This window comes from Oreochromis aureus, linkage group 19, assembly GCF_013358895.1.
Source record: "Oreochromis aureus strain Israel breed Guangdong linkage group 19, ZZ_aureus, whole genome shotgun sequence".
NCBI classification, from domain to species: domain Eukaryota; kingdom Metazoa; phylum Chordata; class Actinopteri; order Cichliformes; family Cichlidae; genus Oreochromis; species Oreochromis aureus.
In genome coordinates this window covers 22,527,290-22,552,300 of record NC_052960.1, presented here as the reverse complement: position 1 = coordinate 22,552,300, position 25,011 = coordinate 22,527,290, and the positions used below count along the sequence as shown (strand labels likewise).

The 25,011-nt window shown below is 40.3% G+C and overlaps 3 protein-coding genes across 3 annotated transcripts; 1 reads left to right on the top strand and 2 right to left on the bottom strand.

The window, feature by feature from the left end:
* Window positions 1–40: 40 nt before the first annotated feature.
* c19h14orf28 (chromosome 19 C14orf28 homolog) lies at window positions 41–3,776 on the bottom strand. The gene is made up of 5 exons (XM_031742414.2): window positions 3,432–3,776; window positions 2,643–3,167; window positions 2,192–2,281; window positions 1,965–2,099; window positions 41–1,567 (listed from the first exon to the last, which is right to left on the bottom strand). Exons 1-5 carry the CDS (start codon window positions 3,515–3,517, stop codon window positions 1,384–1,386), a joined length of 1,020 nt encoding a protein of 339 aa, XP_031598274.1. The 5' UTR covers window positions 3,518–3,776; the 3' UTR covers window positions 41–1,383.
* Window positions 3,777–3,984: 208 nt separating this feature from the next.
* mthfd1b (methylenetetrahydrofolate dehydrogenase (NADP+ dependent) 1b) lies at window positions 3,985–18,110 on the top strand. The gene is made up of 28 exons (XM_031742358.2): window positions 3,985–4,169; window positions 7,559–7,643; window positions 7,906–7,965; window positions 8,076–8,129; window positions 8,461–8,597; window positions 9,479–9,579; window positions 9,713–9,849; window positions 10,252–10,363; window positions 10,446–10,573; window positions 10,686–10,783; window positions 10,899–11,072; window positions 11,633–11,769; window positions 11,870–11,916; window positions 11,998–12,105; window positions 12,205–12,279; window positions 12,367–12,469; window positions 12,567–12,643; window positions 12,819–12,959; window positions 13,054–13,122; window positions 13,300–13,411; window positions 13,585–13,724; window positions 14,320–14,361; window positions 14,556–14,656; window positions 14,748–14,925; window positions 15,026–15,133; window positions 15,270–15,422; window positions 17,394–17,518; window positions 17,601–18,110. Exons 1-27 carry the CDS (start codon window positions 4,132–4,134, stop codon window positions 17,481–17,483), a joined length of 2,805 nt encoding a protein of 934 aa, XP_031598218.2. The 5' UTR covers window positions 3,985–4,131; the 3' UTR covers window positions 17,484–17,518; window positions 17,601–18,110.
* A 3,653-nt stretch (window positions 18,111–21,763) lies between these two features.
* LOC116322340 (splicing regulatory glutamine/lysine-rich protein 1-like) lies at window positions 21,764–22,802 on the bottom strand. Its single transcript, XM_039603016.1, has 6 exons — window positions 22,739–22,802; window positions 22,595–22,640; window positions 22,367–22,377; window positions 22,198–22,278; window positions 22,084–22,101; window positions 21,764–21,989 (listed from the first exon to the last, which is right to left on the bottom strand). The coding sequence occupies exons 4-6, from the start codon at window positions 22,254–22,256 to the stop codon at window positions 21,842–21,844; spliced, it is 225 nt and encodes a 74-aa protein (XP_039458950.1). The 5' UTR covers window positions 22,257–22,278; window positions 22,367–22,377; window positions 22,595–22,640; window positions 22,739–22,802; the 3' UTR covers window positions 21,764–21,841.
* Window positions 22,803–25,011: the final 2,209 nt, after the last annotated feature.

Here is a 25,011-nt window from a genome sequence, read left to right as displayed (position 1 = left end):
TGGCATGCATGTGAAGAAGCACGACAAACTGGAACCAGGCAAGGTTTCAAAAATATCTGTATTTGTATTGTAAAGACAGTGTCAGCATATAAACAAACAAAAAAAACTTAAAATAATCTTGATCCAAGACTTAACTCTCAACTGGATTCATGTTAAACTTTCCTTGAGAGAGGCACTGTGTGACAACAGTAATGCTTTGACTTAAACCAAACAAAACAAAACACTAAAATAACATTTTGAGACTGCTGTGTGCTGAACAAGCTGCAAAATGCCTGAATTTTATTCATTGGTTTATACATGTGGCCTGAATGGATTTCTAGGCCAGCTTGTAGTGTAATTTCAGATTACTTCTGGCATCATTTTATACTTTCACCTGTTTTGGCAAATGCTTACCTCCAATTTAAACCTTAAATTGTTCACCTGGTAGGGGGGGACTTAGTAGTTTTTCCTCAGACCACAGTGTAAATGTGTGTGTAAGGGGGGGGGGGAAAGCACCAGTTTAATTTTAGGAAAGGACTGAAATGCATAAGCATAAGCTTAAATTACAGTACTGCGTTGAATCCCTGTAACAAGGGGGCTTACTTTTATGTTTGTGCGCTGGTGTGTCTGCATTGGGAATGAAATGGATCTGATCAGCGCAGGAACCAGAGAGGACTTAGGAATTGTACACAGACCTTTGGAACTGTGAAGATGGGAAAAACTGCGTGTGTGTACATTAGCAGTTTGGATATTTTCTTTGGCATAATGACCAAGTTAGATTCAATTGCACCCTCTGTGTCATTATGCTTGTGCTAAGTGCTAACCAGTATACTGTGGTTATTATGGAAAAGCACTGCCAAACAGATGCACAACAGCTGAGAGGTCTGCATCGCTGCATGCACGGCCAGCAAACGAGTTTAACAGTTTTGTAAATCAACCATGGAAGTAAAAAAAAAAAACCCAAAACAAACAAACACTTTTTATACTTGTACTGAAAACTTGTGTCAGTATCAACTCCAAACAGCAATTTCACCTACTAATCTCTTATGCCGATGGTCACTGCACGTTTATGAAATTCAGTACTGACTCGTATTATTGTTTTTATATCTCAACCCAGAACTATTATAGTCCATTATATTCTTGGATTCCAAGCGTGCCCAAAAAGATGTCATTTCCATTTTGCACAGTAAGCTTTAACCAAGCATTCAGTTGAATCGAGGAGAAGCTAACCCAGGACAGGAATTAAAACTTATAGCAATGCAGTGAGAAAAGAACAACACTGCGGTAATGTAACGACAGAATATTAAAAAAACCAAACCCAAAAACTGGATGAATGCAATCACTCTGGCGTGTGCTGAGACTTTGGCTCATCTGTACTCTATGTCCACCTGAGAAACGATGAGTTCACTTGTCAGAGGTGCGGACATAGACCAGAGAGGACAGCAGCAGGAGCTCTGGGGGCTTGTGTAACAAGATCAGATTATCGTTCCTCAGACCGTCATAGTGCATCCAGCAACCGTCTATCTGGAAGGCTGCAGAGTAGTGATGCTCCTCCTTGTTGAACAGTGTGGCACCCTCGAGTGTGTACCTGCAGGTAAGAAAAACATTTATTGTTCTCAAGACTGGAAAGTAGATTTTTTTCCAGATATTTTTGCTGCTCTTTTGATTTCCAATGAAAGAAATCCCAACAAATAAAGACAGACAGCACAACAGTGCAGTGGAGAAGATCCAAATGACATTTAAAATTTAAACACCGATCAGACAGGATAGTGATCGGACATTTTTAATTTTAATGACTATCCTGAATCATAAATAAAGTTCCATTAATTCAGTTATGATGACTGTGTACAGACCTCTGGCTCAACAGATGTAAAAGCATTAGGAGGCCGGGCCCCACCTGAGCAACATGAAGGCTACACTGGCACATCGTTTGAATGAACAGCAATGCAGAACCTACTGTAGATATATCCATCTCTGATTCATACCTGTGCTGACAGAGAGCCAGATGGTAAGGGACATAGGACAGCTCCTCTGACTTCCACTGCTGCATGTTGAGGATAACAAAGGGTGGAGGCCCGTGGCAGAAAATCCTCTGGGAGAATTCCCTTAGACCATCACATCTGTTTAAAATAAATAAATAAAAATTGTCAAGGAAGTACAACAACACAGCGCTAAAAAAGACAACGATGATGAAGATCCTGCCGTGTCTCACCCAATTTCAGAGCAGAGCAGGAGCTTGGGGCAGAAGAACTCATCCACAGCCGACTGAATTGGGTCTCTGTGAGGAAGCTCGTGAGGAGGACTGAGAGGAAAAAGGGTCAGAGTGAAATTCTTAGAAATGTGAAAAATATCATAATCTAACAACAACAACAATCCACTCACTTGGAATTGACCTAAAAAAAATATAAGACCTTTTAGTCAGACTGTTAAAAGCTTGTATTAATGTGCCTACATAGGAGCAGACAGTAATGTGCTTGCAATTGCAAACACATCACAACACTTGATTGCAATTCTTTCTGCCAAGTTTGGCATAAGACAATGCACAGCTGAGGTCTGCTGATGGGCACTTAAACATAAAATACAGAAAAAAAAAACCCCATAAATATATTGGGCAGCAACTGTGTCTTAACAAAACACTTGAATAGTAGGTAAATACAGTTTACCTGATGTTGATGGTACTTTTGAGGCAGTCCTGGAAGCGGGCTGGACAGCTCCAGCTGGTGCACAGGCTCTCCTGCATGGTGGACATGAGGTTTTCCAGGTTCTCTGTAAAGTTTTGGTGCTCGTTGCCAAACAGGTCGATCTCCAGGGCTGCCTGGTGGATCTCAGAGCGATATTGCCTTTTAGACATTCTGTCCCAGATCCACAGCATCTTCACCGTGGTGTAGTCACAGGAGTCCATCAGGTAGAGGAAATGCTCCACAAACTGCTTGCCCAGGAAGACAGCCAGCTCCCTCCGAAAGCCTTGGTTGTCCCGCAGAATCACATACAGGATCATGAGGAAGCCATCGATGGTGCAGGTGTTTTTGAGCTGGATTTCCACGTACAGAGGCGTGCATGATATGGCTTTCCGACCTGCCTTGATGGTAAAGACACCTCCCCAAGGGAGTACAGGCCTCCAGAAGGAGCGGTCCTCCTCGTCGTTGTTGTTTATGGAGGCACGTATTTCTTCAAAAAGCGTCTTGGACCTAAAACAAATAAGTAAATAAATACACACACCAACCAGCAAAAGTTCAGACAAATGCGTTTTAACACAGGGCGAAGTTAAATGTATCGCCCCCGAGGATTTGATCTGCTTTATTTCGGAAAACTGACGCTGTGCAAATGTAGGTCAAAAATCCTGCGATAGCAAAAACAAACCACGCAATTGGCGAGTGAAGCCCTGTTACCCTCCAGGGACTAGTCGGAGCCCAACAAAGGATAACAAACCATCACCTACTATATAAGCTTACCTTTCGAAATGTTGATTGTTCTCAGTATTTGAAATTCGTGTTTTGAGGTCCTCGGTGTCGTTCAAAACACAGAATCTACTCTCCATTCCTCTCCGTATTTCCTCATTTCTCACGTCGGACCTCAAAGCCAAAAATATAAGTTGTGGTATTTATCTCGCACCTTCTAGTAAACGAAGACACCTTACTGTGGATCGAAAATCGTAGTAGACGTCAAGTCTGACCTATATAAACAGTGCTGTTAGCTTTGTAATGATATTAATCTAAGCTGTGTGTATATACAGTGCTGCCCTCTCCTGATTCTCCACGTTATTACACCCCAGTTTTGCACAGCCCCCGCCCCCGACCTCACCGTGAATGTTAGAGCACAGCTAGAAGTGCTATTGGTCAATATATTCTAGCCGTACGTTTAAGATGATATATGATTGGCTGTCACGAGCACCACCCATTTAGGTAGGCAGAGCGAATATTCTACGTTGGACTACGTTGTTCTATTCCTGAAAGTTAATACGCTGATATTCCACCGTAGGGTTGGTTTGTGGACAGAGTCTACGCTGTTACCGTCGTTTTCCGACTCACTTTGAAGAAACTTTTTCAAAGTAATTATTACCACTTGCGGACCACGCTCCTCTACTTGTAAGTCAGTGAGGGTGCAGACCAGCTACTACAGTCACCAGAAGAGCAGAGACCATCCCAGGGAAAGATGCCAGCTCAGATCATAAGCGGCAAAGAGGTTTCAGCGTAAGTATCAAACCTTACCTTTATGAAAGCATAGGTAGCTAAATGCATGTGAATGTAATCAGCGTTGTGAAACATGTGACTAGCTAAGTAAGAAGCTAACTAGCAAAGTTACAGTAACTTAGCAGCTGGTGATGTCTGATCTTACTCAAACGCTGTGTATCCTCTGAGGATTTTAAGTGCAAGCTTATATATATGAAGTAAGCAGTCTGACGCCGTGAAGTGATTTCATAACTCAGTATAATTAACATTTTTACTGTTAAATCAGTCGCATCGGGCTGCAGAGACTGTTTACAGTGCATATGCGTTGACTCTAAATTCAGCGGAAATCTGAGTGATTCATTTTCTTAACTGGTTAGTTTTGGTCATTCATAACTTCTGAATGCATTATTGCAAATGCTGGGGTGTTATGTAAGAAGCTGTGGCGTTGTGCTCTGATCTTTGTCCTATTGGTTCACTGACCTAATTTGAAGAGGAAAAATACAATTTATACAGTCAGATATTCCAGGCAAACCCTTTTTAAAAATTATTATCATTTTTTTTAATCAAAAAACTTTGACCAGATCCAAGTAATGAGAATGAGTGGAAAAATGGCAAAAAGGCAAAATCTTTCTAACAGTAACACAAAAGACATCTAGCTGCATGTGCCTGTCACAAGATATAGCAGCCTGTATCTTGTTAAGACCGCCTCACAGTAGTTATTAGTAGATTATATTATGCAGTACAAAGAAGCCATGCAGCCACAGAGCCGCTCTCCCCATGGGTCATCTTTATTCATTATCTCCAAAGTTTGACAGAAGCTGACATGCTTCACTGCACACTGTATGAATGACTTGTATTTGAAGGAATATGAGCCCTGGTGGTTTGATGAGGAAAACTTGTACCAGTCACCGTTGAGATAAAGATCTGTTATGGTACAATACTCAGTGTTGTGATTGCTTTTTCTAATTACTGGAAAGATCCTCAGGGTCACTCTGCTGGTAGATAAAATAAAGAGCAACTGAGGTCATATGCAAAATACTGTAACTAAATAAAATTTTATTAGCCTGTTTTATATACATATTATATATAATTTGTGCTATATGTTTTAAAAAAAGATTTTCTGCACACATTTACCGCATCTTGAAAAGAAAAAAAGGGGGGGAAGGCATGTTGGTGTACATAAATCTTAAAGCTAATCAGTTTCTCTATTGACTAAGTTTACTTGAACTGTGTCTCAAATCAGTGCCACAATGTATTTCATCACCACTAGGGGTGGGTTTTTATAAATGATTTATCGATTAAAATCGATTCTGGCTTGGATAACGTAAAATCGATTCATTAAAATCCTGAATCGATTTTTTAATATAAATTTATTTTGCCCGAAATGCCAGAATCGCAGGTGAAATCTCACAAAATTTCAACAACCACCAAACAGCTAAGACAGTAAATGAGAGCAGGAACACGGATTCTGCACAAAGACGTAAACACACAGCGCGGACCCGCGGATCAGAATCAGTGAGATGTCGCCTTTCTCACAGTCGGGCTGAAAGCCGACAGCTTGCTGATTCTGATCCGTCGGCGGGTCCCGCTTGGTGTTCACGCCCTTTTTGCGCTGATTCTAAAGCTGTTAGTTTGATCTCTCTCCAAACAATATTGACCGAACCAGCAGCAATAGAAGATCCAAACTACACTTCACATAAACATCGTCATGAATTCACTCTGACTTTTACTGTTTTGCTTCCACCACGATGCACAGCTCTCTCTCTCTCTCTCTCTCTCTCTGTACTTCAAGAACAGTGTCCCGTCTAAAAATCTGTTTTCTTCATTATTCGCTTGCTTGTTACGCACAAGTCTACCGTTGTTTACAGCGCTGTCCGCCGCTGTTTTTTCCTTTTTTTCGTTTTACATACTTCCGAAAAGAAAACCTAATTTCTGCCGTTCAATACTGAACAAATTTAAACTTTTTAAAATTACGCAAAATGCAAAACGCTTAACCGTGTCTCTAATAAAACCGCTGTAATGTCAGAGGTAACGTTCATATGTTGATTAATGGTTTTCTTTCGTTTTTGATGTACTGCAGAATATTTTTTATAAAATCCAGGCCAGGAAAATCACCTTCATGTTTTTCTGTTTTATCTTCAGCTACTTTGACACAAAGGCATCTGCTGTGACGCTCACACCTTTGATAAAGTCTTGCGTGTGTCAGCTTCCTTTTTATAGATACAAAAATATGTAAATGTACTGATCTGAATTATAATATTTCTGACTGTCAAAATTTCCCAGATTCAAATCGAATTGAATCGAATCGAATCGAATTAAATCGAATCGTGGATCGAATCTATTCGGGACCTTGTGAATCGGAATTGAATCGATTCTAGAAATCAGTGACGATACCCAGCCCTAATCACCACTCCTATTACAGCTCACATGATGCACATCTGTTTCTTTAGAACTTTGGGGTCTTTTCTTTGTTTCATTTGCATGCAAACACTTTTCTGTGCAATCAGGATTTTGGGTTTAGACACACATGACACATTCTAAACACCTCACCTCAACCACAACACTTAAACACACACAACACAGTCCACAGGACGCACTCAGAAGCTACCTTGCAGCTTCACAAGTACTCTGTTTAATCTGCACTGGTCACTCCACTTTATTGTTATTGATATTTATATTTAAAAAGTGCAATACTGTAATTTTCTGCTGCTCATTCCTGTGAAATATCCCATCTGCCCCCCCCCCCCCGTCATATTTCTTTTCAAGATTTTCTTATTTAATCACTAGTGTACAAATATTTATATTTATAGATGCATATATAGTCATCTTTTCTCTTTTACCACGTCTCTCTAATATTTTGCTCTTTACTATTTTTCTATTTTTTGTTTAATTATTTTATTTTATTTTCTTCTACTGTACCATGCTGCTGAGTGACTGCTGCTCGTCAAACACATTTCATTGCAATGTTGACCCTGTGCTAACTTGCATATGACAAATAAAACTGAAACTGAAACTAAACAATAACCACAAGCTAAAGTTCAGGTAATGCAATCACTGTTTTCTGGCTTGTCTTTGATTGAATACAGTCAGCTGAACCAATCTTTATCTTTAAGTTGCGGCTTAAAGATAAAGATTATCTTTTCACCTTGCAAAAAATAGTGCCATGTTTTCTAGTCTCCAGAACATTAAATCAATAAAGATAAAATGAAGACAATAACCAAAGATAAGCGCGCGTTTCTGAGTGATTGTCCGGAATGATAGTTTGAGTTTGGAAAATGATTCACAATAAGATCATCATATGGCATTGATCTGGTGCATAAATCTGTCACTGTTTTAATTAAATGGTACAGATTGGGTCACGTGATACTGCTAACTCTTTTTATTAAATTGGCTGTATTTTGTTTTCTCAGGCAGGTGAGGGAGCGTCTGAAGAAGGATGTTGAGCAGATGAAACTTAAGAATCCCAACTTCAGGCCTGGTCTAGTGGTTTTACAGGTAAGTTTATGATGGAATTCTTTGTGGTTGAAGGCTAAACGCCCTTTTTCCCCCTAAAAACATTTCTCCACATGCTTGGCTGTTCGTTAGGGAGAGCACCTGGCAGGTAAGGCTCGGGGTATCTGTGTGCCACTGCACTGATGTTGTGTGTGCACATGTGGATTCAGACATTTATGCTGGTGCTTTATCTACGTGTCACAGGGCTTCACACAGGGTTCTTTCATAGAAACATGCAGGGGGATAAGCAGTATGTGTCTTTCAGGTTGGAGACCGCGATGATTCAAATCTGTACATCAGCATGAAGCTCAAAGCAGCAGCAGAGGTAAAGAAAATAATTTTTTGATACTCAAGGGATTTGTGTACAGTGTGTGTACTCTGCATATTGTTTCAATGAGCCACAGCTCTAGGCCTAAGCTGCATTTTTGTGTGCAGATTGGAATAAATGCAATGCATATGAGACTTCCCACGACCGCAACAGAGGAGGAGGTGAGTTAGAATCATTTTTATACTCATTTATGAACACCAGGGCAAGTAGTTGTTCCTGCCATACTATTTCCTAGTGTGCCGGGAGGAAGCATGCATAGTTCATAGGATTTCTTGAAGCAAAAACAGATTGGCTAATACTCGCATAGATTTTTTTGTTGTGTTCACTAAAATCTATGAGTACTTAAAACCCACAATACTTGACAGCACAGAAAGATATGAGTGAAATTTCAGGTGCTTTTCTTGCTTTAGCAATACAGGGGCAGTGCGGGAATGCAGTACATGACAAGCCTGAAAGCAATAAAGTGTTTTAAGGCTTCCCACCTGCTTTCAGATTCTTCATAGTATCACAGAGGTGAACGAGAACTCTTCTGTCCACGGCCTCATCGTTCAGCTGCCTTTAGATTCAGTCCACGAAATCAACACCGAGAAGATCACAAACGCCGTGGCCCCAGAGAAGGACGTAGATGGGTAAGAACAGCAACACAAAAAAGTGTGCTCATTTCAGAGTTACAGCAAGTCCTTTTTTGGAGTTTATAAAATAGAAGAAAGACTGTTGCACTCAAAAACCGTAATTACATCTTCCAACAAACAGATACATTCTGCATATGAAGGGTCCCCTCCACCAAACAAAACACAAAGCAGCGAGATAACACGGCCAGTATTTGGATAAAATGTCATATTCTTCCTATTCACCTCGGGCCTCATCTCCTGAACAGATGTCAGGCCTGTAAAACATGCAGAAGTGTATAAAATTCTTATTTATTCCTGATATTGTTTGAAATAATTATTCTCAGCAGATTAGAAATGTGACACTCCTGTCTCCGGCCAGCTGACTAATGAAAAAACATCTGGTTATAAGGAAGCATTATGCCAGCTAATGGTAGGCGTGATCCTAAAAATCCCACTTCCCTCTGGTAAACAGTGTGATTACATTCTCACGTCGTATGAGATTTTGAATACAACAATGTTCAGTCTTCAAAGAAAGTTTCACTAACAGCAGCAAACAGCAGTGCAGCAACCCCGAAAAATCGCCTCACTGAGCTTCATTGACTGGTGTCGAACTCCTTTTACAAAGTTTTACAGCCTCTTCTCGAATAAATGGCACACTTTTAGAGCTGAGGTAAACCGCAAACTAACAACTCGCTGCAGAGGAAAAGTTTGTCCACAGTTGTTTGTCCTACAGTGGCCACCGTAGCTTGGATTATCCAGTTGAATTTCGAGGTGTAAGAAATCAGAATTCCCTTGACTCAGTATAGCAGTGACATTTTACACACTGTACCTTTAAAAAGCTTTTAGATTGATGGGTATGTTCAGGTTACAGTGATTTGTGCGTTCTTGTGTGTTTACAGACTGACCAGCATAAATGCGGGGAAGCTGTCCCGTGGGGATCTGGGCGACTGCTTCATCCCCTGCACGCCAAATGGCTGCATGGAGTTAATCAAACAGACGGGTAAACAAAATCTCTAATAACCCTGAAAAAACTGCAGTCAGTCATAATGATGCTATAATGTGTAAATATATGAAAAGTAACAACAATCTGTTTATGACCTGAGTGAATTCACAGACTGTGCGCTTCTCTACAGGTGTTTCTGTGGCAGGGAAGAGAGCGGTCGTGATTGGGCGCAGTAAGATTGTGGGCGCACCCATGCATGATTTGCTGCTGTGGAATCACGCCACCGTCACCACCTGCCACTCTAAAACCGCCGATCTTGCCGCAGAGGTAACACAGAGAAACACAAGTGTTATAAGGCTTTCTCGAGACACACAGAGGTATAAACAACTGCACAGTATGTAGATAAAGAGCAGCTGTTTAAAGTCCATGTCTGATTCTAAAAATACATCAGCAGCCAATAATACTGACGTTCTCATTTGATCTTAGCTGGAAAATTCAACATTTTCATAACTTGTTACATGAGGAGACTAATTAAATATTTTAGTCTTTAAACAGTTTATGTCTGGCAGTTGCTGACATCATAGGAACTACAGATCTCTACTGCCTGCAGTATAAACACAAATTCATGTGTTCCCTTATTTATTGCACTAGCATCACTGCATCATTGCTTAAAATCCACTTTCTTCATTCATAAAGATTCATCGTTTATCCCTTCCTGTTTCTGTCTAGGTGGGTAGAGCAGACATCCTGGTTGTTGGTATCGGAAAAGCAGAGATGGTAAAAGGAGAGTGGATCAAGAAGGGAGCAGTGGTCATTGACTGTGGCATCAACCACGTTATAGGTATTAATGCGGGTCATGGTGCTTTGTAGTTCCCTTTGAGATAATCAGCAGATGCATGGGTCAACTGGAGTCTCTCTTTCAGATGACAGTAAATCCAGTGGAAAGCGTGTGGTGGGCGACGTCCATTTTCAGTCAGCCAAAGAGCAGGCCGGCTTCATCACCCCTGTGCCCGGTGGTGTGGGACCGATGACTGTGGCCATGCTGATGGCGGTAAGGCCCAATTGACAACCTGAAAGTTGATCAAGTTTAATTAAGAGTTAGATTTTTTTTTTTATTACAAACTTTGCTTTCTTTTGTTTTCTTATCACGTTTACTTGTTTAGAACACCGTGCTGAGTGCAAAGCGTTTCCTGGAGAGCCATCAGGCAGGAAAGTGGAACATTTCTTACACCGCGCTCAATCTCCAAAAGCCAGTGCCAAGGTTTGCCTCCTTATCATAACCATAGCCATGCTGTTCATTAACTTGATGCAGAAGCCCAATCTTTGCTCTCTTGCTGAAGAAGCTAATTTTCTTTTTGCCTTTTGTTATCCAACAGTGACATAGTGATTTCTCGCTCCTGCGCAGCCAAGTCCATTGACAGTCTGGCCAGAGAAGTGGGTTTACTTTCTGATGAAGTAGAGCTCTATGGCAAGACTAAGGCAAAGGTCCAGCTGACTATCATCAAGCGCCTTCAGTCCCGGCCAGATGGAAAATATGTAGTGGTCACTGGGTATGTTAAATAAAAGTCACTCTGTAGACTGTAGACAAAATCTTATTTCAAGATACTGAAGTTCTCAGTTTATGGAAGTAGAAGTTATTCAAATTGGCAGGCTGTTTACATGTGTAGTTCAAAACTCCCCAAGTTAACTAAAGCTATCAGCAGAATGTTAAGAAAGAAACACTGGCTTGTTGTCCAAAACATCTGTTTAAGAGAGATCCACTCAAGTTGAACTCAACTCAGGCTGGGTTTTATGTTTATGTAATACCATTTCATGCCACAAGATGGCGCAGTGAGCCAGTATAACCCAAATTTAACTACACATGTCAATTAAGCCACCTTTGTATTTGCGATTGTGGTCTGCAGAATCCACTCATAAAACTCCCCTCGTATGGTGATGAAAGTTTTTGTTATATTTTTGCAAATGTAAAAAAAAAAAACCCAACCAACCAACCAACCCCCCCCAAAAAAACGCTTAAAGTGACTGAGATAAAGCTATTTGTCAAAGACAACACTGTGTTTTGCCTTTGAGGGCTTTGGGCATACATGTTGACAGCATTTTGTATTTGCAGCATTACTCCCACTCCTCTGGGTGAAGGTAAGAGCACCACAACCATCGGCCTGGCACAAGCCATGGGTGCTCACATGAAGCTCAATGTGTTTGCTTGTGTCCGACAGCCTTCTCAGGGACCCACGTTCGGTATTAAAGGTGAGTTTGGAAAGAGTGTAAACTCAGGAGATGATGCCCATGTTTACTACAGGGACATATTCATGTATGTTTTATTTAATTTTTTTCCTTTTGTTTCCAGGTGGTGCTGCAGGAGGTGGATATTCTCAAGTTATTCCGATGGAAGAGGTACGGCATCGTGTTGTGTTGTTGTTTTTTCTAACACTTCAAAGAAAGCAAAACATTTAATTGATTATTTTGATTTTTCAGTTTAATCTCCATCTCACTGGTGACATTCATGCCATCACAGCTGCCAATAACTTGGTGGCGGCTGCTATTGATGCCCGCATATTCCATGAAGCAACCCAATCTGACAAGGTAGGTTCTCCTTTCTGCCATGGGTGTATAAAAAGTACACTTCCTCCAAGTTATCTAATGAGTCACCACTATAATCCATCTCTCCCTGTGAATATCTAGGCTCTGTATAACCGTTTGGTGCCACTCAGTGGAGGAGAGAGGAAGTTCTCCCCGATCCAGATCAACAGACTCAAAGTAAATGATCAAGTTGCAGCACGTGTAAGCTTTGATTTAGATGTGCACAGGTCACTTCTGAAATTTAAGTTTTCTTCTTTGGTTTAGAAACTGGGAATAGAGAAGACGGAGCCTTCTGCTCTCACTGAGGAGGAGATCAACCACTTCGCCCGCCTGGACATCGACCCAAGCTCTGTTACCTGGCAGAGAGGTATGAACAGCACAGAGGTCGCCTCCTCAGCAGGTCTGCTGTGAGTGTATCGTGTAGCTTATACAAATACTTACGATGTGATTCTGTTTCACTTCAGTGCTGGATACTAATGATCGATTCCTGAGGAAGATCACTATCGGCCAGTCGCCCACTGAAAAGGGATACACAAGAGAGGTAAAGATGGTTATTCTCTAAAGGCGGCACATTTCTTTTATGGTATCATAAAGCATCATAAAATACACAGAAAGCAGTTCAACCTTTGAAAGAAAGTTGGTTTGGATGATTCTAAAAACATTAATAAACTTAGTTTTAGTGCTGCTTTGCATGACTGCACTGTCGTGTCCTCCAGGCCCAGTTTGACATCACTGTGGCCAGCGAAATCATGGCGGTGCTTGCCCTCACCAGCAGCCTGGAGGACATGCGGCAGCGCCTGGCTAAGATGGTCGTAGCCACCAGTCGGAGGGGAGATCCCATCACCACCGAGGATCTGGTGAGTGTCGTAAACCCTTCGCTGTGACATGACGTCGTGCAGCGTAAGTGCTGTGATTATGATACTCATGAAAGTGATGGATTTTTCTCTGTAGGGCGTGAGTGGCGCTCTGACTGTGCTGATGAAAGATGCCATCAAGCCAAACCTGATGCAGACGTTGGAGGTGGGTGAAACACGGTGCCCATGCTAACCCATGCAGCTCATATGCAGCATGAGAGCACCACGTTAAAAGCATTTCTCTGTAGTTCAGGTTGTTTGATATTGTTGTTTATCAAACTGCTGTTTTTTTACTTGCATTAATAGTTTTGTAATAATTCATGTGAGTAATTTGAATCCACAGGGGACTCCTGTGTTTGTTCATGCTGGCCCCTTTGCCAACATCGCCCACGGAAACTCATCAATCCTGGCTGATAAAATTGCTTTGAAGCTGGTTGGACCTGAGGGCTTTGTAGGTAAGCTGATAAATAGAATCAGTTTTAGCTTTTTTAACAGGGTTAGCTTATATCGTACATGTTAATTGTAAACGTGATGGAGTCAATGTAATGTCAGTGAATAATAGTAGTCAGTAGTCCTGGCGGCTTGGATTCTGATATACTTTCCTGCTTGTGTCAATTATGTGCAACAGTGACAGAAGCTGGCTTCGGTGCTGACATCGGCATGGAGAAGTTCTTCAACATCAAGTGCCGCTACTCGGGCCTGAGGCCTCATGTGGTGGTGTTGGTGGCGACCATCCGAGCTCTAAAGATGCACGGAGGAGGACCAACAGTAAGTTCCCCCCTTGCCCTGGTGCCACTCCTCAGTTCATTCACTCTGTGAGATGAGCTGTGTTAGCTTAATTCCCACTTTGTTGCGATTGGCTGCTCCCTGTAAATAGAAGATTTCAACAGAACGTGGGTGGGTGTTCATTGCCAGAGTTATGCCCGAGAATACCAAGTGAGAGAGAGAGAGAGCCCCTCTCTTTGAGATCTTGTAGAGCCAAGAGTTGAAATGGGGCATTTAGCACAGTGCGAATTGGGAGCTGTTGGCTAATAGACGATTACCTGTGCACAAAATGGGCACGTTCAACATGAGAATCCACTACTGTAACAATGTGTGTATAAACGACTTTATTTTGAGAGAAAAAAACCCACCAGAGCATTTTCATTTGTCTGCAATTTTAAATGTTGTTCACAATTTCAGAATTCGGAAGACAATTTCAGCACAATTGTCCACAAAATTATGTTTAATCTTTAAATTAAGCATCTTAGTAATCATTAAGAATAAAAAAAATGGAGGATTAAAATAGTCACTGCTGATTACAATTTAAGGATTTATTGAATTAACTAAAACATTTCACATTTCTCTTGTCTCTCTTGTTTAGGTCACTGCTGGGATGCCACTGCCTAAGGAATATGTGGAAGAGGTAATGGAAAAGAATGTGCCAAAACAGTGATAATATTCTTCTAAGGGGCTTTTGATAGCATTGTTTATTTATTAGTTTGTGCAGAATGCTTGAGCCACGTCTGCCTACTTTGTTAATCACATATGATGCAAGCTTTTCAACCTTTAAAGCTTTGTGTAAGTTTTTAATGAACGTTTTTGTGTACCTCTGTGTAGAACTTTAATCTGCTGGAGAAGGGCTGCAACAACATGAGGAAGCAGATCGAAAATGCAAAGCACTTTGGCGTGCCTGTGGTGGTAGCAGTGAATGCTTTCAAGTAAGTGATGGATGGTAATTAAAGAAAGAAAAAAGAATAATAAAATAACATATATAACCATGCATGTTTTGCTCATTCATTTGTTGTGCAGGACAGACACGGATGCTGAGCTGGACTTGGTGTGCACCATGGCTAAAGCTGCTGGAGCATTCGATGCCGTGCGATGCTCTCACTGGGCCGAGGGTGGCGCTGGTGCTGTGGCACTTGGTGAGGCTGTCCAGAAGGCCTCTAGCGCCCCTAGCAACTTCAAGTTCCTGTATGATTTGGACGTAAGGGCTCCGAACTTAATTTTCACCAGTCACTCTTTTAAAACAACACATGATCTGCTTATTTATGACTTAAAAATATCTATCTTTGATTCCACTTTAGCTTCCTATTGCTGATAAGATTCGAATAATTGCTCAGAAGATCTATGGAGCAGATGATATTGAGCTTCTGGCTGAGGCCCAACACAAGGTGGCGCTCTACACCAAGCAGGTGAACATTCCTCAGCTGTTGTTTCTTGTCCTGTCAGGCCTGTTTGTTGGCTTCTGCTGTCAGTTGAGAACATTGTAATTAAACAGAGCAAAGAGACAACCTTTGTAAAGTTCCTTCTTTTTTGCCTCTCTCTCAGGGATTCGCGAATCTTCCAATTTGCATGGCAAAGACCCACCTGTCACTGTCACATGAAGCAGAAAAGAAAGGTGTGCCCAAAGGATTCATCCTGCCAATCAGAGACATCAGAGCCAGTGTGGGCGCTGGCTTTCTGTTCCCGTTGGTTGGCACAGTAAGCTCTAATTCCTTTCCCTTCTTTCTGTACCCCAAAAAGTTGATTCTGTTCATCTGGACGTTTTCAGTTGCTCCCTGTCCAGGGTGTGTACATCCTCATCATAGAAAGAGTGTCCACTGGCCTGCAGGTCTAAATAGACTGCAGAGTCCTGGCCTGACGAGTTAGCTCTTCTGTGCTGTGCCATCCTCTTAGCCAGAGGTTGTTTGGTTTCCCTGATGTATAAATCCTGGCAATCCTCCTGGCACAGTGTACACTACATTACTCTGTTTGTGCCGGAGTACCTGATCCTTGGGGTGGATTCATTTTTGGTGCAGCGTGTTTTGGGGTTTAAAAGCCACAGAGGCACTGTTCTGATACTCCTGACACATACGGGATCACTAAGGGTTTTTACTTAGGCAACAGTTGTCCTTCTCTTCTAGATCTGCTGGAGCTTTCTTTAGGTGTCTACCTAGCTTTGACAAATGTCCAGCTGGGATAACCAAATTTACTCCAGTGGAAATGACCTCACAACCCACTGTTCGTCAGTGGTGCTAGTTACAGTCATTATGCAAATGAACTGTTTATAAAGTTAGGGAAACCTGCCGTCGGGTCAGACTGAAGAAGTCACTTGGATGAGTGACGTAATTTTTCTCCCACTATAAAGGCTACAGCCAGATGAATGGAATCAACTTTTTGGGATTTACTTACCTGGACGATTGAGCATGCATCAAGACTTCCTCTCTATAGTTTTACCCCACATTTAGATGTTGGTGTGACTCTCTAACCGGATCTAAACGAAGCCTTTTCTACACCCACATGTTTTATTATTAGCTGCATCCTGGCAATAACTAACAAAAACACTGTTAGCCTTCTTGTGTCTGAACAGGGTGTGGAAATGGTAAAAAGAAGAAGCACTGAAAAGCTCAACTGGGATTAATTTGACATCATTCAGCAGATTGAACCGAGATACTCAGAGACATATTTTGAAGAGCCGGATCTTCCGTCCCTTTCATTTCAAGTAGAAAATGTTGTGTGTGTGTTTGCAACATGTGTGCATACACAGTGTTGTAGTAAACCGGTGCAACCAGCATTCCTACTGCATACGGTTCATTTATACGGATAGTTTGTCACAGTTTTTGTGCTGTGAAGCTACTGTGAAGTAGGAAACCTTGTATCTTGTCCAAAGCTGATATGAAATGTTCAGATCTTTTTCCTAAATGACAATTACTAATAATGCCACACTAAAAAAAGAGTTTTTTAAAGTCTTAATTAATGGTAAGCATAATTGACCGATGCATCATATTTTTAATATCATATGTGACTAATTTATTTCTGTCACAGTGTATTATTCCAGCTGATCCAGGAGCATCATGAAATATAGCTTATTTCCAAACCAGGACAAATTAAAATATATTAAAAAATTATAAACACTTAAGCTATTCTATTACACTTACTATGCATACTGCATAGTACCGATACCGTATATCGGATCGGTCCATCCCTTGTTTTTTCCACCAAATATTCTCACCCAGAGGCTTTTATTAGGAAGTGACAATATGATTAATAAAAAACACAACAAAAAATGCAAACTGCAAACAATATAAACACTTTTGTTTGGTAACTGACTTCAATTGTTTAACCAGATTGGTCATCATTGATCACACTGATCGACAAAAAAATGTTTTGTTTATTACTGGGACATTCAGACAAGCTCTTAGTCTAGTTTCTTACTCTGATTTCAGATCTGCAATCGTATTCAAGCTTATATGTCACTGACGTTTCTACCCAGTCAATCTAGTTATCCTTGGATACTTGGAACATCATAACTAAAAAGAAAATGGCATGCTACACTAAAATTGTTTTCAGATTTGGAGTTGGCAAGTAAAAGTTGTTGAAGTGCAGGTAAAAAAAACAAAACAAAAGATCCCAGTACCTGGTTGGAATCAGTTAAAACTAAAACTCCATTCTTTCTCTTTCGGTTTATCCTAGATGCCCACCATCCCTGGCCTCCCCACTCGGCCTTGTTTCTATGACATCGACCTGGACCCCGAGACTGAACAGGTCAATGGACTCTTCTGAGGGACAAAAAAAAAAGGTCCTCACACCCTTTGATGGTAAGAAATATAGTTAAGACATAAAGCCATGCAGCAGAGTGCATCATCAACAGATCATAACTGTTTCATTCTTAATGTGTAGACATTTCCCATCAGCCCTCTGAGCGCCAAAGAAATGTGAAGAAGAACCAACTGGAAGCACCTCAAACTCGTCTGCTGTTTTTGTTGTTTCTCATATTGACACTGACGTCTGTAAAGCTGCTAATGATAGACCGGGACAGTCTTTCTCCCTGCTATCAGGCACGTGTTATTCCGTTATATTGCTGGCTGAACATACACATTTCACACCTCAGATTGCCCAGGCTGTATTTACTAACTACTTGTGTATATTTTGTGAGCACCACACCAAAGGCATTTCCTTCAGTTCAATCTTTAACAAGCTGTGCCCTTCGTCAGGCCAGGACTCTTCGAAATGCTGCCTTAAAACAAAATTATAATTTGTTTAATCCCATCTCCTTTCTCTGTCTTTGTTTTAATTAACACTCTAACATTTTTCGAAAAGTCGCCATCATTGCCGTGGAGCTCAATGGCCATGTCATTGTAAAATCAGTGATTTCCTCATATCTTTGAAATAAAGGCTTGTTAAAAGAAAGGTGCATGTTCTTTTTTTTTCCAGAGTTCTGCTATTTTCTGCGTTAAACACGCAGATCCTGAGGAGTGTCCCGATTCGAAATACTGAGATCCAAAACAAAATACCAAAGGCCCAGAAGGATGCAATCAAACGGAAGAGTTTATTGAATACACATGCGGGGAGGTACGAACTGCCAAACATCAGTTGTAGGACTCCGCCCAAAAATACACTTGAGATTGCTTTTATAACATCAGGGTTGGTTAACGCCCCTTCATGCGTTTACAAACATTATGCTATGTCAGTTACAGTAAATATTCATTTTAATAAACTAGAATAGACATAGAAGTTCCTGTTTTCTATCACAATTTCCATATAAGGCCACTCGCTGCATCCTCCAGATGGTCCTTGGGGATGGTAGTCATCTGGCCACCTCTTCTGTCACCTGTATCTGGGCAAACTCAACTGCAACAAGAAGCTGAATACATTCAGGCCTTCACTCCAGCCTGTTTCTTGATTAAATGTATTATATGTGTTTTGTAGGCGTGCATGCATTGAACCTTCCATAGCTCCAAGCCACTTACTCCATGTTTCGCCGGGACATTCACGCCCAACGGAGCTTTCAACCTTCTAACCAATTGACTGAGCCACAACTCATTAATAAGCACCAAATTGCAATGTGTAAAGAATATTATGTAATTATGATAACACCTGTAATACAGACTTTAATGTAATGTCAGCAGCTTCAATAACTGCTTCAATGAAGTGATTATTATATGGTTTAATGCAATGATCATGACTTAATGCAAAGTTAATTAATGCAATCATAATGATAATAAGCATCAGTAGCAGTAAAATATTCCCCTTATTCCACAGGAGCATAGTGTACAGAGGTTGCCAACTTTCTGCAGAGTCAATTGTTACAGACCTCCAAACTTCATGTAGCCTAAAGATTAGTGCAACAACAGTGTGTAGAGAGCTTCATGGAATGGGTTTCCATGGTTAAGAAGCTGCATTCAAGTACAAAGCAAAGCAGTCATCTTCATCATCGGGTGCAGTAGTGTAAAGCACAGTGCCACTGGACTCTAGAGCTGGGGAGACTGGTTCTCTGGAATGACTGACAAGTCTGAGAACCATACGTGTCTGAGTGCATTGTGCCAAGTACAAAGTTTGGTGGAGGGGGGATTATGGTGTGGGGATGTTTTTTAGGAGCTGGGCTCGGTCCCTTAGTTCTAGTGAAAGGAAATCTTAATGCTTCAGCATAACAAGAAATTGTGGAGAATTTTATGCTCCCAACTTTGTGGGAACAGTTTGTAAAACCAAAAACAACAAAGCTATCAAAACCAACCCAAATCATCAGCCCTCCACCACCGTGCTGATATGCTGTACTTGGTTTCTGACAACAACAAGTTTTTGTTGCAACAATCTTGTGGCTTGTTAAGCTAGATCTTTGCAAAGTGCTGCCATGATTTTTTAATGTTTTTTTTTTTTAAGAGAATAGACATTCTCCAGGCTACCCTTCCAAATAACCAATATGTACTGTTATGTTATGAGGCCTGCAGATTTGAGATGGAGCTCTTGGGCTCCCTGAGTCTGACGTTGGGCTGAATTTGTAAGCAGATCCACTCCTGGGAACGTTATAGCACTGAGCTAACACACACCTGAATTCTCTAGACCAGCAAACTGCGAAAATGTTTGCCTTTATAGAGTATTATCATACTTACTGATAATCACTTAATCAGTTGGATCTGATTAGCAACTCTTGGCTACTATTTCTCCTCTTTATTCCTAGGGAAGCAGTAAGGGTGCACTTAATATTTTAAAGGACTGCACAGAATACTGTGAAAACGTTGTATTTCTTCAATATTCCAATTTTTGTCCAGTCAGTTTCAAGTCATGTAAATGAATTGGAGGTAAAGTCAGTATTTATTATTAAAGCAGCGGAACATATTGTAGCTAATAACAGCAAAACCCATGCCAAGAAAGTGTGGTAAGATGCCACAGCATAGGTGGCACTGCTAAGAGATTAGGAATCGAGCAGAAAAACAAGTGAAGGTATTAATCCGCTTTTAGATATAAAAAGCGAGACAGGATCTTAAGAGAATTTATTTGGATGATGTCAGATAATCTCATTCCCTGCAGAACTGCTGCCATGCTAAGAATAGCACAATGAGTTAGAAAATGTCAACTATTATACACAAACAATGAAGCATAGTAGAGGGAACTGCGTCATTCAACATGTGACTCATTGCAGTGCTGCAGATAATAACACAGCCATGAATGGGAAGCAAAATTTTATTTCACGCAGGAGACATTGTTGCTAACGATGTCGCTGCTCTGGATAATTTATAAATAGATGTCTCTAATGGAGGTTTTTGAGCACAAACGGTAGACAATAAAAAATGGAAGAACACAGCTTTGTGCTGTCCATGTTGATTTCAGCTTCATTAGTTTACAGTGACGTTTCTTACAGCACCTCTTTGAAGCACTTTCCACAAGGATTGACAGGTTTTGCGATACTGTTGAGGTAATCAGGGAACCACAATGTTTTGAAAGTGAGTAAAAAAGCAGCACACAACCAGTGCAATCATTCACTTCCAGAATCTTTAGCAAAACATTGCCTCTTATGATGGTTTTTTTTTGTTTGTTTGTTTTTGTCCATAATTCTTTAAAGCAATGCTAAGACTTAAAACCAAAACCAAATAGGCTGCTGCAGTAGGTTTGACATGTGCATTCAGAGAGGCTCTTCTGTTTACAGTGCTTCAGTTGAAATGAGTGTCTTCTGATTTGCTGTTGTCTTGAAGCTTGAAGAAGTCATTTTCAACTTTTGATCACACATTATTTATTCTGTATTTGGACTATTCTCTGTAAACCGTGTCACATTCAAAATCACTCAAATCACATCCTGATGCTCAGCTTAAACTCTTCACTGGAGCAAGTCTAAATGCCTCGATGCATCGAGTTGCTGTGGTGTGAAAAGCAGTTGAACATGTGTACCTGTGATGTTTGTGTTGTGGAAAAACAAAATGCCATATTAATGGTTGTTTGTTGAAATATTTCTTGGCCAGGAAACATGAAATTGCAGTATTTGATCATGTTAATGACTAAAATATGAAACTTTTAAAACAGATCAGGAACCACTGAAGACACCCATGCAAATTAAAGTTGTACTCTACTGGCATACATATCCTTAAACAGCATGTTTATTTATATTAGACTTACACACATTTTCAGTGCTTGGCTAACCTAAAATGTGTCCCCACACTAGATAATTACCATAAAGATAGAATACGTTCAAGCTCCTGCTAGTCAAGCCTGTTTGACCTCTCTAGTTAGCACCTTCCTCAGGATAAATAAGCATGTTGTCCTTACCTATACATCTTATTTGTTTAATGATTCATACAGCATGTTCTTTTGTTATGGGTATGTTAGAAATCTAATGTATGTAGATGTTTCTGAACTGCTTCCTTCCATTAAATATTATACATTTAACACTTGTAGCAGCTTGCAAATGACTTGATATGATTGTGCCATTTTTAGTTTTTATGTTTTTGAACATGACTAACTGTTATCAAAGACTGTTGATTCGTCAACAAACGTTACTGAATTTTAGAAAGGATCCAACACATCTTTTGTAGCTGTAATTTGTAATACTTATGTCAATAAACAAGACAGTCTTCTTTCTGTATTAGTTTATTAGAGAGATATTTATCTTTTTGCAGTCATCAGATAATGCTGATTCAGTGAATTCTTCATCATTTATTTAGGACCATGCCCATGTCCGCCTCCTTTTCCCTGCCCATGTCCATGTTCGCCTCCTTTTCCATGCCCATGTCCATGTTCACCTCCTTTTCCCTGCCCATGTCCATGACCTTTTCCTTTTCCATGCTTTTTCCCTTTCCCCTGTAAACAACCATTAGAAAATTAAGTGATTAAAAATGTATTGTAACTCAGATGACAGCAAACTTTCAATTCCAAAAGGCTGCTGAAGTTGTACCTTTCCTTTTCCTTCTCCCTGTAAGAGATAAAGAAAAAATAAACACATGAATGCTACAATATTACAGAATCAACAGAGCAAAACAACAGAAAGCACATGTGAAACTTTTCTTACTCCTGATCCTTCTCCCTCTGATCCTGATCCTGATCCTGATCCCGATCCTTCCTCCTCATGAGGACTTTTCTCTTTCTTCTTCTGACAGGAGAAAATTACTTTATAAGTACATGTTTATAATGCTGTTTGTCCCAGGTGTAGAACAATCAAATGAAATAAAAGTACTTACTTCAGCTGCAGCTATAGTTGAAAACAAAAAACAAAGTAAGAAAAAAAAGATTAGATGAAGAGAAGCCAAGCATGATATGTGAATTTGCAAAAGAACAGGATAGATGACTGCAATCATAAGGCTGCAACCAAAAATGAAAGCAGTTTCCAATCACAGAATTTAACTGAATGGCAACTGCACAAATGGCAGAAACAACACATGATATTTTCAGCTTAATCAGAGACTCACGGTCACTCATTTTGTCTTTTTAACAAGCGTGGTAGAAATTCTTTTCCTAAAAGAAATACACAATTTGAGAAAAATGAAACACTCTTAAACGTTCTGTGTAATCATTACAAGGAGTCAACAATAAATGCAATAAGTGCTGCATACCTGATGAAGAAGGCAAAACTGTTTGTGTCTGACATCTGCTTCGACACCTGTATTTAAAGGAGAGGCGATGAAGGTTGAGGGTGTGTTTAGGAGGCACCCACACCTGCTACTAATAGTGGTAGGACAGGTAAAAAGGTAACTGACAGTTCCACCTTAAAACATGCCTTCCATGCTTGAGGGCAGGGGTGTAACGGCATAGTTGTATAAAGGAAACTGGTCGAATGTCAACATTATGGGACAGCTTTTGTTCTGTTGCGAAGTGCCAAAGACCCTCCATTCACAACAATTTTCTGTAACGTGTGCTGCAGAGAAAACACAATTATCTATCTGTTTAAACCAAATGATACAAATTAGAGATGGCACGATACCACTTTTTTATGTCCGATACCGATACCGATATCATAAATTTGGATATCTGCCGATACCGATATGAATCCGATATAGTGTATTTTAATCAATAAAACTGTTTTTTAATATCTTGCTGCATTTTGTATAAGTTCATACTCAAGTTTAAATAAACAACAACACTATTCTGTTATACCTTGTATGTAAAAAATACACTGCACCCAAAATATTTCATAGTTCAGCAACACTGATCAATCTAATAAACTTAAACCTGCTCCATCCTCCCTATTCTGGTATTTTAAAGAGTACTTAGCAGAAATATTAAGCAACCTAACTAATAGGGTTGCAAACCCCCCCAAAAAAATAGGGAACCACCCCCACCCTCCACCTCATGACGCTTAATCGATGTAATCAACTTAAATTTGATGCAGTGTGAAAAAAAATGCACAGATAAATTATTTTTCAAGAATAATTAAATAGATTCAACATCTTTCTCAAACAGAATTGCAGAATTCACAAATGGTACTTTCCCAAAGGAAAAAGTACTATAGCTTACTAGGTTAGATTAGACTATAGACTACAGTTACTATATACAGTAATGGACTTCTATACATTTTACATCAGATTAAAACTTTGGGTGTAAGATTCAGATAATTATTTATTAAAAGCTAGACATTTTAAATGAGAATAAGAAAGAAAAAGTATGTCTTTGTGCCCCTTTTCCCTGTTAATGCCCTATCGGCCCCCCTGGCTAAACTTTGCTAGATCCGCCCCTGCACAGTTACCAGCCGTCAGCTACGTAGAAAAGGATCCTGGTGTAGAAAGTAATAATAACTAAATTCTAACAACAGCTTATCAAGCTTAAACGTGCTGCTGTTGTTCAGCCGCTGTTTTCCTCTTTCTGGTGCAAAGTGGGCCAAAAACAAAGAAGAGAGACGGACTCCCGACAGAAAAGCCGATCAGCTGATCATTAAGCAGTTTCACGATTGAAGTAGCAGCAAGAAGAGGCAGTCGCTCCATATATGGGTTGTTAAGCTTAACGTGGGAACGCTTTACAAACATTCAGAGATGAACTTACACACTTGCTTTACTTCTCTCTGGGATAACTTCCTCAGAGATGAAATGCTGGTTTGGTAGCAGGCTACAAATACACACAGCCACTCTATCACGTGATGCGCACTGCTCCGACGTGCTACGGTTATGAGCCGAGTTACGCCATGTCGCAAGTTTTGTGAGGTGCTTTTTTGATATTTAATGGATCGGATTACATTTTTTATTTCTCACCGATATCCGATCCAGTAATTTACGTCAGTATCGGACCGATACCGATACGTAATATCGGATCGGTCCATCTCTAATACAAATCTGGGGAAACTTTAATGCTGCTGACTGCTATTACAAAGATAATTAGAACAAGAATTATTATATTTGAATGTGTGACTCTTAAAGAGCATGCTGCAAGTAGCAGTGATTATAGATTGTCAAAGGTGCTCCGTAGCATTGAAATCTGGTGGGAGTCAGTGGAACTCATACAGTCACTCAAAAATGTCAATCCTAAGAATTGACAATTACAACATTCATTATCAGCCTTGTGCATAAATTAATGCTTATATTACCATATCAGCATTAATTTCTGCACAGCTGCTGGGTCCCGCCACAGCATTTCAGTCAGTTTGAGGTATGAATTTTAACAGTACCTTTGCAATACCTTGATTATTTTGTTTCTTTGTTTTTTCAGCCATTCTGTCGCATGTTTGGGCAAAGGGGTAGCTGTCAGACACATGGTCTCACATTTGACTTTCAAATACTTTGATATACAGAGGAGTTAGATGAGTGCATGGTTCCCAGGTCTTATGGCTGCAAAACAAGCTCAGATCATGAGCCCTCTACTATAGCATGCTTGACAGTTGGCATGATGTGTTTGTGCT

Bases quoted from the DNA above. Each gene is read 5' to 3' on its own strand.
- c19h14orf28 (XM_031742414.2), bottom strand. From the start codon at position 3,517: ATGGAGAGTAGATTCTGTGTTTTGAACGACACCGAGGACCTCAAAACA. The intron at 3,168-3,431 runs GTAAGCTTATAT...TATTTGTTTTAG, and splicing joins AACAATCAACATTTCGAAAG to GTCCAAGACGCTTTTTGAAG. The intron at 2,100-2,191 runs GTGAGACACGGC...TATTTTAAACAG, and splicing joins CTGCTCTGCTCTGAAATTGG to ATGTGATGGTCTAAGGGAAT.
- mthfd1b (XM_031742358.2), top strand. From the start codon at position 4,132: ATGCCAGCTCAGATCATAAGCGGCAAAGAGGTTTCAGC. The intron at 7,966-8,075 runs GTAAAGAAAATA...TTTTGTGTGCAG, and splicing joins AGCTCAAAGCAGCAGCAGAG to ATTGGAATAAATGCAATGCA. The intron at 10,364-10,445 runs GTATTAATGCGG...TCTCTCTTTCAG, and splicing joins TGGCATCAACCACGTTATAG to ATGACAGTAAATCCAGTGGA.
- LOC116322340 (XM_039603016.1), bottom strand. From the start codon at position 22,256: ATGAGGAGGAAGGATCGGGATCAGGATCAGGATCAGGATCAGAGGGAG.